The sequence below is a fragment of the Trachinotus anak genome, unplaced genomic scaffold (assembly GCF_046630095.1).
Source record: "Trachinotus anak isolate AG129_WGS33_773 ecotype Australia unplaced genomic scaffold, CSIRO_AGI_Tana_v1 ptg000009l, whole genome shotgun sequence".
NCBI lineage: Eukaryota > Metazoa > Chordata > Actinopteri > Carangiformes > Carangidae > Trachinotus > Trachinotus anak.
This window is the reverse complement of record NW_027273860.1, coordinates 5,492,647-5,505,624: the sequence shown is the minus strand read 5'-3', so window position 1 is coordinate 5,505,624 and position 12,978 is coordinate 5,492,647. Positions and strand designations below refer to the sequence as shown.

At 41.3% G+C, this 12,978-nt stretch overlaps 1 protein-coding gene across 12 annotated transcripts in view; it reads left to right on the top strand.

The window, feature by feature from the left end:
- Positions 1-800: 800 nt before the first annotated feature.
- Positions 801-12,978, top strand: part of abi1a (abl-interactor 1a) — a 49,365-nt gene continuing 37,187 nt past the window's right edge. For 5 of the 12 annotated variants that reach the window (XM_071484734.1, XM_071484732.1, XM_071484740.1 and 2 more), the window contains exon 1: positions 876-1,073. In XM_071484734.1, the coding sequence (XP_071340835.1) occupies positions 957-1,073 (117 nt within the window). In that variant the 5' untranslated portion in view covers positions 876-956. Of the gene's footprint in view, positions 1,074-12,978 lie in introns of all 12 variants that reach the window. The other 7 variants (XM_071484730.1, XM_071484731.1, XM_071484733.1 and 4 more) reach the window with 6 other exon arrangements.

The following is a 12,978-nucleotide window of genomic DNA, read 5'->3' as shown; positions in this document are numbered from 1 at the left end:
CCTGAATCCCATGTTTTTTTTTCAGTTGGAAGAGTGATAGGCAGACGGTATAGAAAAGTAAGAGCTCTCACTTTGTCCCGATTTTGGAGTACCACAGTAACTTGTAGAGTTGAAATCGACTAATTTATTTGTCAGTGAACAGAAAACGAATCGCCAATTATTTTAATAATTGATTAAGAAAAAATATTTTCTTTGTTCTGTGAGAGTGGATATCTGGGTTTGGAACTCTGGTTGGACAACACCAGACAGGTCTTTTAGTTGCTGTGTAGCATTTTTCAAAAACAAGTTTACAAAGTGTTATGCGGATGTAAAAACAGAAAAAAAAACACATCATTATCAAATACATAGTGCAGTTACAAGGTAGGGAAAGTATTTAGTAAAGGCAATATAATGTTAATGTGCATAGAATATAATATTATTATATTCTTTGAATATGCATGCATTTTGATTGATGAATAAGTTCTATATATTTTGAGGGGAAAAAACTACTATTCATGAATAAAAGACCTAATTATTTAATGAATGCGTAGCTGAATGCACATTACACTAAAAAAAACAAACTAGTGATCCAGTTGTGATGCAGTTCCCAGTTGCAATGGAATCAAAATTAGCATGAATAAAAATACAAATAAATAACACAGTCTACAATCAGTACGTTATGCTTATATATATATATATATATGTAAATAATAATGTAACTTATAAGCTATTTTTTTTATTTTTAACACACAATATTAGGCGTTAAAACTGGCCTCGCTTTTTAACTGTTGAGTGACTCCTCTGCTGGCTACAAACGATCTTCGGGTTGAGTTCACGCCAAAGCGAGGGCAGGAATCCCACAATAGCAGGCAAAGGATTTTTTTTTTTTTTTTTTTTTTGAGGCAGAGCAGGGGCTGGTGGCTCGTTTCAATCAAAGGGAAGGCAGAGGGAAGGGAGGCTCTGCGGAGAGATGTAAGATGGCAGAGCTACAAATGTTGTTAGAGGAAGAGATCCCGGCCGGCAAAAGAGCGCTTGTGGAGAGTTATCAAAACCTCACCAGAGTAGCAGACTACTGCGAGAACAATTATGTCCAGGTAAGTGAAGGGGCCACCGCGTTATCTCTGAGCCGCCTTTTGTCGCCAGAAAGCTCGGGATTGAATGGTTGTCGGGACAGGAAATGTGGATAAAGAAGCTGGACTCGGGTTGTGAAATGATCCTCTCCGCCCGAAGCTCGGGGCTGAAATAACAGTTTGGTGACTGTGGGACATTTGGAGAGCTCCTGCATGTTCTCACCATTGATCACATTTATTCCGTTTACACAGAGGGTGTGTCTACTTTTTTTTTTTTTTACTACTATTACACTGGGCTGCTTCAAAACTGCTCCCTCTCTCACTGCTGATAGGGAGGCCTGTGTGTTTTACAGCAGGTCAGTGACCACGTAAAACAAAAAAAAAACAAAAACAAAAAAAAAACAACAACAACTTGATTTTATTTCGAAACATCACCGAGAAAGTTGCTGTAGTCTGCTCGCAGTAATTGGCTTCACATAAACTAAATGTCACATCACAGTACAGCTGTAAGCTTACATGAATAATACAATGAGGTAACAGTACATTACATTCCATAAGGTCATTAAACTCACCATTTAATACCACAAAACAGTTAAAGTCTCCATTGGGATACTGCAGGAACATTACAGTGAGGTGTAGTGACTGTTATGGACTTGTAAGCACTCAGTGCAAATTCCATAATGCCAGTGCATGACTTTTATTGTTGCTGCACAGTTGTTTCAACCATTAATCAACATGTAATATATGCATGGAAATCAGTAGAAGGCAGCTTCTTTTCTAGGTTAATACTTAATGGAGAGGAAAGCTTATTCAGGATAATTCAGCTGGGTTTGCAGGCTTGCTACCAGGCTGTGAGAGACAGAGGGAGGAATGTAAAGCCATTGTTAGTTGGTCAATAAAGGTTGGAGGTATTGATCTTTTTTTTTTTTTCTCTTCCTCAACTTGTTCATGGGAACAGAGCTTGCTTTAATCTCTGCTGGCCAATACGAGGCAGCACATCTGTCTTCCACTTCAGTCGTCTCCCTCCTGCCGAAGCATCTAATGTGGTGTAAATTCATCGTGGTGAAATCTCTCGTGTTTGCACTGCATTATTTTAAAGTTTATGTTGATGTAAGTGTGGCTCATAAAGAAGCGATTATCACAGCGCAACTTCACTGCAGAGTCTGAAGACCACAGATTGCATTGCCTTTCTAATTTTATCCCAATAACATCTGTGGTCAGCCACACCTAAAAATAAAAGTCAGAACCGTCTTTTGTGAACAAATTGAGTGACAGACAAACAAGTGGTGGTGAGAAAACATTTTTTTTTTTTTTTTTTTTTAAAGCAGGAAGTCAACCCACCGTATCAGCTACGGAGGGTGTGTCCATTCCAGCTGTACTCCTAAAGGACTCCCTGTAATTTAGTTTTCTTCCCTGTCCTCGGACGATTTGGCACTGTGAGGCACGGCTCTGCAGCTACAGCCCACACATGCACTACAGGACGGTAGATCTACCATCTCTGGCCCATTTCAGCCCAAAAATGAAGTGGATGAGGCTTTTTCTCCCCCCCCCCCCCCTCCTTCCCTCATGATAGTTCAGTTACAATGAAATAAAAAAACTGTGGACCTGAATGCGGGGATTTCCTTGATATGGAGTTTGTTTACAGCAGCCGTCTGTAACATGAGAACTGATTTCCCACAGTGGCACAATATTGAGAGCTGTACGTAAAAGCAGGAGCAGTGCAGGGAATTTAGTTTGTTTTTGGGCTCATTTTTAGCAGCATGGCCGTATTTGGGGCTCAAATGAGCAAGTGCTGATGTCTTTTAGTCCGGATGATGGTCCTGCTGATACTTTCATAGCACGGTGACAAGAATTTGCTCATTTTTATAAGGCTTTGTATCAAACATGAATATGAACTGAAATGTGCACTGATTAGCAGACTGTGAAGAGCTGAAAGCTGCCACTGAACGTCTGGCCGGGTTTTAAGGTTGATAATTATTCTGCAGTCTTTAGTCGGTTCCTGATTTATATTTCAGATATTCACTGTTTCATTTGCCTTTAGATAAAACATTAGAAAACTTTGCCCTGTTTGTTTTTGTGAAGGAAAATTTTTTGGCTTTGTTATCAAAACTTCAAACACTGATATGATTTAATTGCCCATATTTTGCTTTTGCCAGGGCTGCAGGGTATCAGAGATAAATACTGCCTGTAGCACAGAGTATCCATGCCTGGTCAGATTTGTAGTCTCATTTTGTTACTCTCGAATCAGATAGTTCCAGATCTGAATCATATATTTCTCAGCATTAGTGTGCAATTATTGGAGATTTGGAAATGATACACAGCCCTAGATTTGAAGACCAATACTGATTTTACCTATTTACCCAGATTTCTAGTGTATTTGAATTTGACAAATTTTAAAACGAGAAGAATTTACCATGTCATTGTTTTTATAGCTCGGCTCAACTGAGATGTTTGTGTTGTACTGGAAACTGTCAAGTTGGCACCAGTTGCCTGCTGTGACTTGTAGTCCTGTCTTTTTAACATATTTTGAGTCAGAGAGTTTCAGACCACAACAAAAATCTTTGTTAGACCAATTTAAGTTCTTTACAGCTGCTTTTCTTCTGACAACTTTTGACATTTCAGAACTTCTTTTGTTAAATGGAAAAAAAACAAAAAAAAACAGTTTATTGCAAGAAGTATTGTTTTGGTATCACTGCTAAAACTTTGTATTGGCACTATTTTTAATAAACATTTATTAAAACCAAAACACAGCCATAGCTGGAGGCTGATACTGATTTCATTGCCTAAATTTGCCCATATTTTGTGCGGAAATTAATATTACATCCATTTGGCAGACGCTTTGGTTCAAAGCAACTTACAGAAAGTGCGTTCAAGAGCAACACAGATATTTTCAAAAATTGGAGGTGGATCTTTGTCTAATTAACTAAAGAGAAATAAAAATAAAAAAAAACTTGAGAATAAATGAGGTTTGAGTCGTGGTGTCAAGCTGTAGTCTGAAGAGGTAAATCTTTAAAACCAAAATGACAAGAATTTAGTGTTTTGCAGCAGAATTTTGCTCTAAACAGGAGAAGCTCCAGAAACTGTTCAGTCATCGTGGGATTATAATCTCCTGAGTAATGAGATGGAAAATGCACCAAAAAAAACGTTGCTGTCATAACATGTTGTTTTCATGTAGCTGTGGATAAAGAGTACAGTAGAGATGGATGACAAGCCTGTGAGAGTTTGAGGTAACAACTTTGAACTAAACCCTGTGGTAAGTTGTGTTTCATGTGTCTGACAGATCGTGTGGCTGTGTTTCAGCCGAGCACCTTGTTTAAAGTGCTGACGTAAAGAGCGGGATTTTAAGCTTTTTCGACACACGTTGCGAGCTCTGTGTGAAGCGAGTGTCAGACTAACAGTGCACTTTTCATAAGCTGCCTCTCTGTCTGCTGCAGATACTCGCTCTGTGTGTGTGTGTGTGTGTGTGTGTGTGTGTGTGTGTGTGTGTGTGTGTGTGTGCGTGCGTGCGTGCGTGCGTGCGTGCGCGCCTCTGACAGAAACATACACTCACACATACACAACGTAAAACTGTGCACTCCCAGCTGAGTCGCGCACATATCAACATGCCTCAGCTCGAATCAGCCCATCCTTTCAGCACTCCTCCTTCACATTTCCATTCCATCCTCTCTCTCTCTCTCTCTCTAGCTCGCTCGCTGTCTCTCTCTCTGTCTCTCTCTCTCTCTCTCTCCCCCTCACTTGCTTCTTGTCATGGAGGCTTTGGTGTTGTGTGTTCAGCAGGCTGAAGCAGATGGTGAAAGCTCTGTTCAGCCAAGGACACATCACTGTCTCAACTTGGTAGTGACTTTTGTTTGTCCAAGATTGTGTTTTGTGTGTGTGTGTGTGTGTGTGTGTGTGTGTGGTGTATGACACACTAACAGGTCAGAGTTATGTTTCCTGTTTGCCCTGCTGACTCTCAAGATCAGCTCCCTGGAAATGCCTTCTCTCAGTGTGGCAGGAAGTAGCTTCATAACAGAGCTGAAAAACAAACACCCTTTCACATTAAGACACATCTGATTAATCTGGGGTGGCTTATTTTATTTCAAGATTTTCCTGTTTGCTGCACCGTAGCTTTTTAAGGTCTCGCTCATTGCCGGCTGCCGCCTTGAAATTTGGTCACACTCATTTTATTATTTCATTGATGCAGCTCAGCAGCCTGTTTGTTTAACCCGTGTGACAAGGACACCGTACTATACTGTATGCAAAGTGGGCCACCTGGCCGTGTTGGCAGGAGACGCTGATACAGGCTCTACAAAGGGCTGTTCATTACTTTTCTAAAAAGATTCAGGTTTTATAAGTTGTGTTTGCTATTTAAAGAGATATTTAAAGAGGTTCCTCTTTCCAGCTCTCAGATGTGGGGATTTGCTGTTTTTCTTTGTCATATGATATTTAAAGGGCAACTCCACCAATTTTTACACACCACGGTCTGTTTACAGGACTAGAGGAGTCCAGCAGTGTTATAGTAAAGTGGCACACTCATTAAATGAAAAATTGTGTTTTGGACTGGTCGATGTGAAGATGTCTCCACAGGGCTCTGGGAAATGTCATATCCAAATGAAATTTGGATATTTTCTCACTTTTTTATTTCATGGAGAAAAAAAACAATCGATTTAAATATTTGGCAGATGAAACAATAGTTGCACATCTGGATATTGTGTTTACATGTGGCACTGAGATGTGAAAATCAAACAGATTTCTGAGGTTTGACCAAATTGTGCCCGTAACACAAATGATCAGCAGCCTATCTATTAGTTATTAATAACTAATCGATCAGTTGTTTCTGAAATAGAGAAGTGAATGCTGTATTAGTGCGGCAGGGTCTTGTATGCTATTAAACACTGAGGTGAGGCTGAAAGAATGGAATAGTTTACCATCATTTCACTACCAAAATAGTAAGAATAGATATCCCTGTGTAACTCCAACATGCACTGTGCTAAAGATGCCTATAATAGATTTCTCTGAAACTGAGTGCACTGTCATGATCAGGAATCGTAGGAGGAAGGTCGACCAAAACTCACTGTTTTTGTACTGACATTGAAAAAATTCAGATAAAATCCCCGCCACAATGTGGCATCTCTGCTTAACTCACAGCATACAGTAACAGGGAATAGGGAAATGGAAGTGAGATGTGGCAAACCAAGAGGTCATAAGTCAGATCAGAGCCAGTGTCGCAAGCTCGGGCCATGTGACTGGTGCCTGCTGAGCCAGCACGATGCCCACTTGTGCTTTTTTTTGATTAGAATAGAAAAGCCTAGACTGCTTCTAAATTAGTTTTGAAATGCAGGCTGTTGTAAGCCATGCAGGTGGCGTCCCGTCTGAGAGGAGAGTCCTGGCTTTCATTGAGGAGTGTGACACAAAGAGAAAGGGAGAGATGTGCTCTTCACACTCCTGGTCATAAAACCTTGCTGTACCTGCTCTGGGCTGTTTTCCCCTGGAAGAGATCCAGGCTTACCTGAAGGTGATAAATACTGTGTTTCTTTTATTTTTTTATTTTTTTTTTTTACCACAGCTCTGTCTCTCTGGGTTACTCCCGAGTCCTCATTTCCTGTCCTTCTTTCTCCAGCTCCCTCTCTCTCACTCTGCGGAGTGGCCTGGTTTCTCTCGCAGCATGGAGAGGCCTGGCGGCTCTCAGCTTACCAGCCAGGCCCATTCATCCTTTTGACCACCTGTCACTCCTCCCCCTCAGCTGACTGGAGCTGGTTTGGTCCAGACTGTTGGGCTGACCTGTTACAAGCAGGTTAAAATGTGGGATTTCAGAGTTTTTTTCTATATAAATATCTGATCCGGACGTTTTCTGTGTCATGGGGAAAAAAAGAGCTCTTCCAACACCCACATCCAATGAGAAATAGTCTTTGTTTACTTGTTTATCAGTTCAGTACATAGTGTTAGCCACAGAACTGTGACTTTCTACCGGGGTGAACCAATTACCAAGTCACTCAAGGAAGGTTAATGACTTTCCTCCATGTGCAAACTTCCCATTTGCGTCTCCTCCTGACATACTGGAGGAATTTTCAATTGCATGCTGGCACTTCTTCAAGGTCAGGTAGACCTTATGGCCTTTCCGTCAGCCTCCATCTGCCCCACAGGAGGAGGAATAATTATGAATTCACGCATCGTGCTGCTGAGTTTTTTTTTTTCCAAGCTCAAGGAAAGACTGAAGTTGCTCTCCTCATTCCTCGCACGTTTCAGTGTCACTTTGTCTTGTCTCCCCAGGTGGCTCGTTGGAGTTGGCGTTCAGTTTCTCACGGTTTCATAATTTGAAGCAGTGGAAGGATTAATAGCTTGATGATGAGGTCTTAGTCATTATTTTAAGGCCAATATGATGAGCAGACGAGATTCTTCCCAGGCCTAATCTAATTCGCCTTTCAGCTCGATTTTCTTGGTATCATCCAGGACTAATGTGCAACAAGGAAGGCATGACACTGATTGAGTTTACCACAAGGAGAATGGACAATAAGTAAATTGTAAATTACGTCATTGATCTCTAATAATTAAAAAGTCAAAGGCAAATGTCTGGTAACCAATACAGCCTCAAATCACTTCAAGGGTTTTACCTTTCAGAAGGTTTGTAATCTGTCTTTGTGAGCTGTGGCAGAAGGAACTCAATGATCAGGAAATAGCTTAGGTAACACTTGCTCAGATCCCACGAGCGTCACTCTTGTAATCTCATGTTGGTCCGCTCGGCCTTACCTCCAATCAGCCACTGGATGTCGGACAGCCGCATCAATACAACAACCTCGCTGAGCGCCGCCTTTCAGCCGCCTCCCGTCTCACTTCTCTCGCCCCGTCCAGTCTGCAGTAAATCAGCGGTCGATACACATCACACGCTGCAAAGTGCCATGAGGCCTCTACGACCTTCCTGCTGGATTTACAGCACATTTCGTCCCGCTGTACATTACACCGCTTCGGCTGGAGGTTTCACTCCTGCTGAGGTTTTTTTTTTTTTTTTTTTTTTACAGAGTAGAAAAATAAACCCGTGGCAGTTCCATTACAGTGTTTGTTTTCTCCTTCTTCTGAGCTCATCCCTGACACTCGTGGTCCATGGCAGAGCTCTTCAGCAACACTTGAAAGTTTAAAGACGTATGACATGTTGCAGAATGCCAAACATTCCTGCAGGTTTTTTTTTTTTTTTTTTTTTTTTTTTGTTCTGAGCACATTTCTCCTGCAAGTGGGAGCACATAAACACAAATGTGCTTGTCAGCTGTGCAAATCCAGGGGCCGATCATACTGAAGAGACAGTGTATTGTGTTGGTTTATTGTAAAACTCTTTATTTGAAGCCTTGTGGGGAATATTTGTCGTGTTTCAAACTTTGATAGAACGCCGCAGAGGAACCCTCATGAGCTTTGAGATATTTTGTCTCAGTTCCCCACGTTTTCTGTTAGTCATACGAGTCAGGAGGAATACTCATTTTGTCCATTTCCTACTTCTGCTCAGGCTGCTGGGTGGAGGAGGCAGCTACACCTCCTCTGACCTCTGAACAGTTTCTATCCTCAGGGAGGAAGTCTGGACTTTTCCTTCCTGCTGTCTCACTGAAGCCAGCGGTGCCTGACCGTAAAAGCAGAGCACCACCTTGATTTAAAAAAAATAATAAAATAAAGCCTGATTGCACTCGGGTGGCGGCTGCTGGCCGTTATCTTGCCAGACTGGATGGGTGACAGAGCGAGATGAAAGTATTTATCCAGTTGAGCGCCTCAGAGCTTCAAAAACTTCCCCAGGAAACAAATCCGTTCTTGTGACAACCACTCCCTTATTGCTCCCAGCGTCACCAGCCTGCTGCTCACACACAGCATGTGCAATCACTCCTTTAAAAAAGATGAGAATTTTTTTGCACCACATTGAGGTATTTGTTTGATTATCTAGCTTGCCTCAGCTCCCCGCTACACGTTTATTGTGAGTACACCGGCTGCGCATTCCTCTGTACTCCCTCTCTAATCCCAGCTGAGGTAGCTGACAGCCTGTCTGCTACCGCCTGGATATTCTGTAGTCTCTTTCACTCAGTCATTACTCAGCTCAGAAATATGAGATAAAGTGCCCCAGGAGCGCTAAAGGGAGCTCACCTCATCCCGACTGCATCTCCAGCTGTGGTAGACTAACACTCAGCTCTCTGCTGGCTGTTATTTACCTTTTGTGCTCAGCAAGCACACACTTTGTTCCTCCCCAGGAAAAAAAAAATGTCCCAGGCACTGTTTGCTCTCATTTTTCCCAGATAACCACTGTATCTGAAGATGGATGCCATGACGAGCACAGATTCTTCAGGAACTGAACAACAAATCTGGTTAATTTGGGGATTTGTGGACGGCCGCCGACCCCCGCCGTGTGAATAAGTGATGGGTGGGTGGGCTCTAAGATGCAGCTGTAGCAATGCAATCAAGTGTCACATCTGTCCTGCCGGCGCCCATCACTGACCTCGCATCACAGCTGACAGCTAATGCAGTTTGGATCAGTTTGTCTAGAAATACAATTTAAAAAAAAAAAAAAAAAAAGAAAAAAGATGACTCTCAATCTGCCATCAGCTATTGTTGAATCAGCATGTTTCTTCCTCTCTTTAAGAAAATAAAATAAAGCTGCAGACATGAGCTCTGGATTTGAAGGAGAATTACAATTGTATGATTAACAGGAAGCTAAAGATTTAACCTCATGTAAACCAGGAAAAATAAGCCTGGATCAGCATCAGCACTCTCCATTCAATGTATCAGTGGACAGATTAATCTGACTTCATTGTAGCTGTCACTTTTTCTAAGAAAAAACTAATTTAGAAACTCTGGTAGAGGGGTTGACCGTTAGTAGTGCGGTGGTCTTATTTTAAGGCCTGGGTTTACAGCTTTAAATTTGTAGATGGCCGAGCTATTATTGTGCTGGTACATGACTAAATATTTGTTCATTGTGGTGTGAACTCTTTTCTGTCTTCACTTTACATTGTTGTAACTATGTCTGTTTTGAGTCTCAATGAAATATGGTTCATCTCTCGCATGGGGGAATGAAACAAGCATTCAGAATAATAAACTTAAAGAGTGTTGACAAGGACCAGACATACTTCATAAGCTTATCAATTGCAGCCATTTTACAACACGGACTAAACAACATCACATGTTGTGCTTCAGTGGAAACATGGTCTACCTTGAATGAATGTGTTTGTACGACATGCAGGATGTAAATTGGTCTTTACACATTTCAGCATTTGAGCGCTGAAGCATCAATGGTGCTGTTTGTCTGTGGACTCCGCAGCTGCAAGAGTTTGACAAAACGTCCTGCAGCTTCTTAATGTTACAGTTGCAATTTGCATTGCAAGTCACAGCAAATAGCAGTTAAGTTTTCTTAGGTGTCTGCAGCATCATATGGACAAAATGTATCGCAGTAATCGAATAAGCAAGATGGGAGGCTTTTAAGAAAACAAAGAAGGGCCCAACATAAAGTAACAGAGCCATTCAGAATTTGAACACCTAGTATGAGTCACAGACACCAAAAAACTATGGCTCCTACATTTCCCAGAATGCAGCTAGATGATTTCTTTTAGTAGAGCTTCCCAGCCTGAAGATAAACGCCCACATCTTTTAAACCCAACACTCCACAGTCACATAAGAAATTATGCAGCCAAGTTCACAGACTGATAAATAAACTGAACGTCATGGGTTAAATGGGTGGAATACCCCTTTTTGATAGTGTAGTTCCTTAATATTAGAATTGCAATTAGAATTGCAAAGCACAGCGAATAGCGATACATTTATGTTCAGAGTTTCTACAAAATCACTTTTCTAGGATATTAATTAGATTTGGCTTTAGAAGTGGAACTCTAATGCTGAAAAATACTCGAACTTTGGGTTAAATAAACATTGTCTCTGACTTGCAGCTTGATACTGTATGTAGGCCAGCAGTTCTGCACAGGCAAGCATATGTTGCTCAGTAATCTGTTTGAAGTCCCGTGTCCCTACACAGTGAAAACTGCATCCTCTTGCAATTTAGAAATTGCTGTCATGGCTATAAGGCCTCTTTTGTTTGTATGTTTTTGTTGTTTCGTGTGTTTTCCTGCAGCTGTTACTCCATCTCCCACATATTGCATATTGCCATGTCATAAGTAGGTGTCTGCGTGTGCACATGAATGACTATGTGCTATCAACAGATGGCCCTTTGCTCCAAGCCCTCTGGAGGAATCTCTCCTCCTTCCTGAGGCTGCTATCGCACAACACATCTGCTGCTCTGATTCCCGCTAAAAGAAACACCACGAACGCTGTTGCCTCCTCACCAGGCCGAGGCTAACCAACAGCACGGCAGCTCTCCAGGTCAGGAGCTTTCAGCCGTACAGATTGCTCCTGGATTAGTTACGCACTGCCACGGAGAATCAGTGATGAGACAAGCGGTGACATGGTTGTTTTCATTTGGTTTGTCCATTCCTCCCGTCTTCTCGTGACCAAATGTTCCCCTTTTTTTTTCTGTTAGAGGAGTAATCATCTCCTCTACCCCCTGCCACAGCAACCTGTTATCAAAGCCCAGTGTTGCCCCTCCAGCAGTGCTCTTTGGACTCGGCTTTATGAGTGAGCAGTGTCAGGAAGAGCCCACAGAGATCAAACATGATGGCTCATTTTAGACCTCAGCTCTCAGGCTCAGTCTGTTTGATGTGAGGTGGCTCTCAGCAGCGTGTCATTACCACAGTTTTTCTGGTTTAGCCGCTTTGTGGCCTTATATCTTTGTGTATGTCAATGTGTTGTCGTTTAAAGATGATATGGTGGAAGAATATTTCTCACTGAGTACAGTAGAACAGTGTATGATAGGACTTGCCTATTGGAAGAACTCCTCTATATTTAGTTTTTATGCTGTTTGGTTACCTTCCAGGTGACACAAGTGGTGTCTGTATAATTTCTGAATATAACAATGAGGCAAAAAGAAGAGAAATGCCTAAAATACAGTAGATAGCTGTATTGTCAACCTTAGTTTCTTCTCAAAGCATTATGAATTATCTTAAACAAACACTTAAGTTTGTTTTTGGGCTTAACTAGCCAGCAGGCTAACAAATTAAACCTGTTACTTTGTGCTTTTTATGCTAATGTAAGCTTCTACTAAAAAACCCTACATCTAAGGAATATTCCACCCAAATGTTGTGAGTATCATTTCCCATAAGCTTGAAAGGTCTACCTACCTTAACTATATTTAATGTCAGAAGCAGGTTGTTTTGGTGCATTAGCCTACAGGCTACTTAGCTGCCTAGCAAAGCCAAAGCTGCTTGTTTAGGCAGCTAACTAGCCAGCTATCTAATGTGTTGAGGCAAATACTGGGTACCTCTGATGCTAATATGATCTTTTGTTGCATTGAACAAAAACTTACTTTGCAAATATCAGACAACTTAGGCTTAAAAAGGTGCTCCCTAAAATAAGATAATGTAGCTACATTATCTTATTTTGTTGTTTTTAGTGTTAGATGTACTGAATTGTAATAACAGTTTCTAGCAATGACAGAGTTTCAAAACTTTCTCATAAACTTCTCAAACCACATCTTAAGAATAATCCACTTCTTCTGCATCTGGTCATTTGCTGAGCATGATCTCAATACTCATATTTTTGCCAAAGTGTGGCTAAATACAGGTTTTTTTTAATGTCACCCATGCAGGTAGCTGTTAGCGTTTGTCATTTGTGACCAAGCAAACATAGTCAAATGTATAAAAGAAATCATCTTAGTGCCCGAGCAATGAATTTAAACTTTTAGCATGTGTTTAATTTAATGGTACAAAATTGTCACAGACAAAATGATACTTTCTCCTTATAAAAAAAAGACAGAGATTAAGCAATGTATTGATGACTATGTAAAGTATGTTAAATTCTACTCAGCTGCCCAAGTCCTGGAGTATAGAAATGTAGTCAGCTGTTCACACACTGTTCTCAGAGCCTTCAATATGGCTGCTGC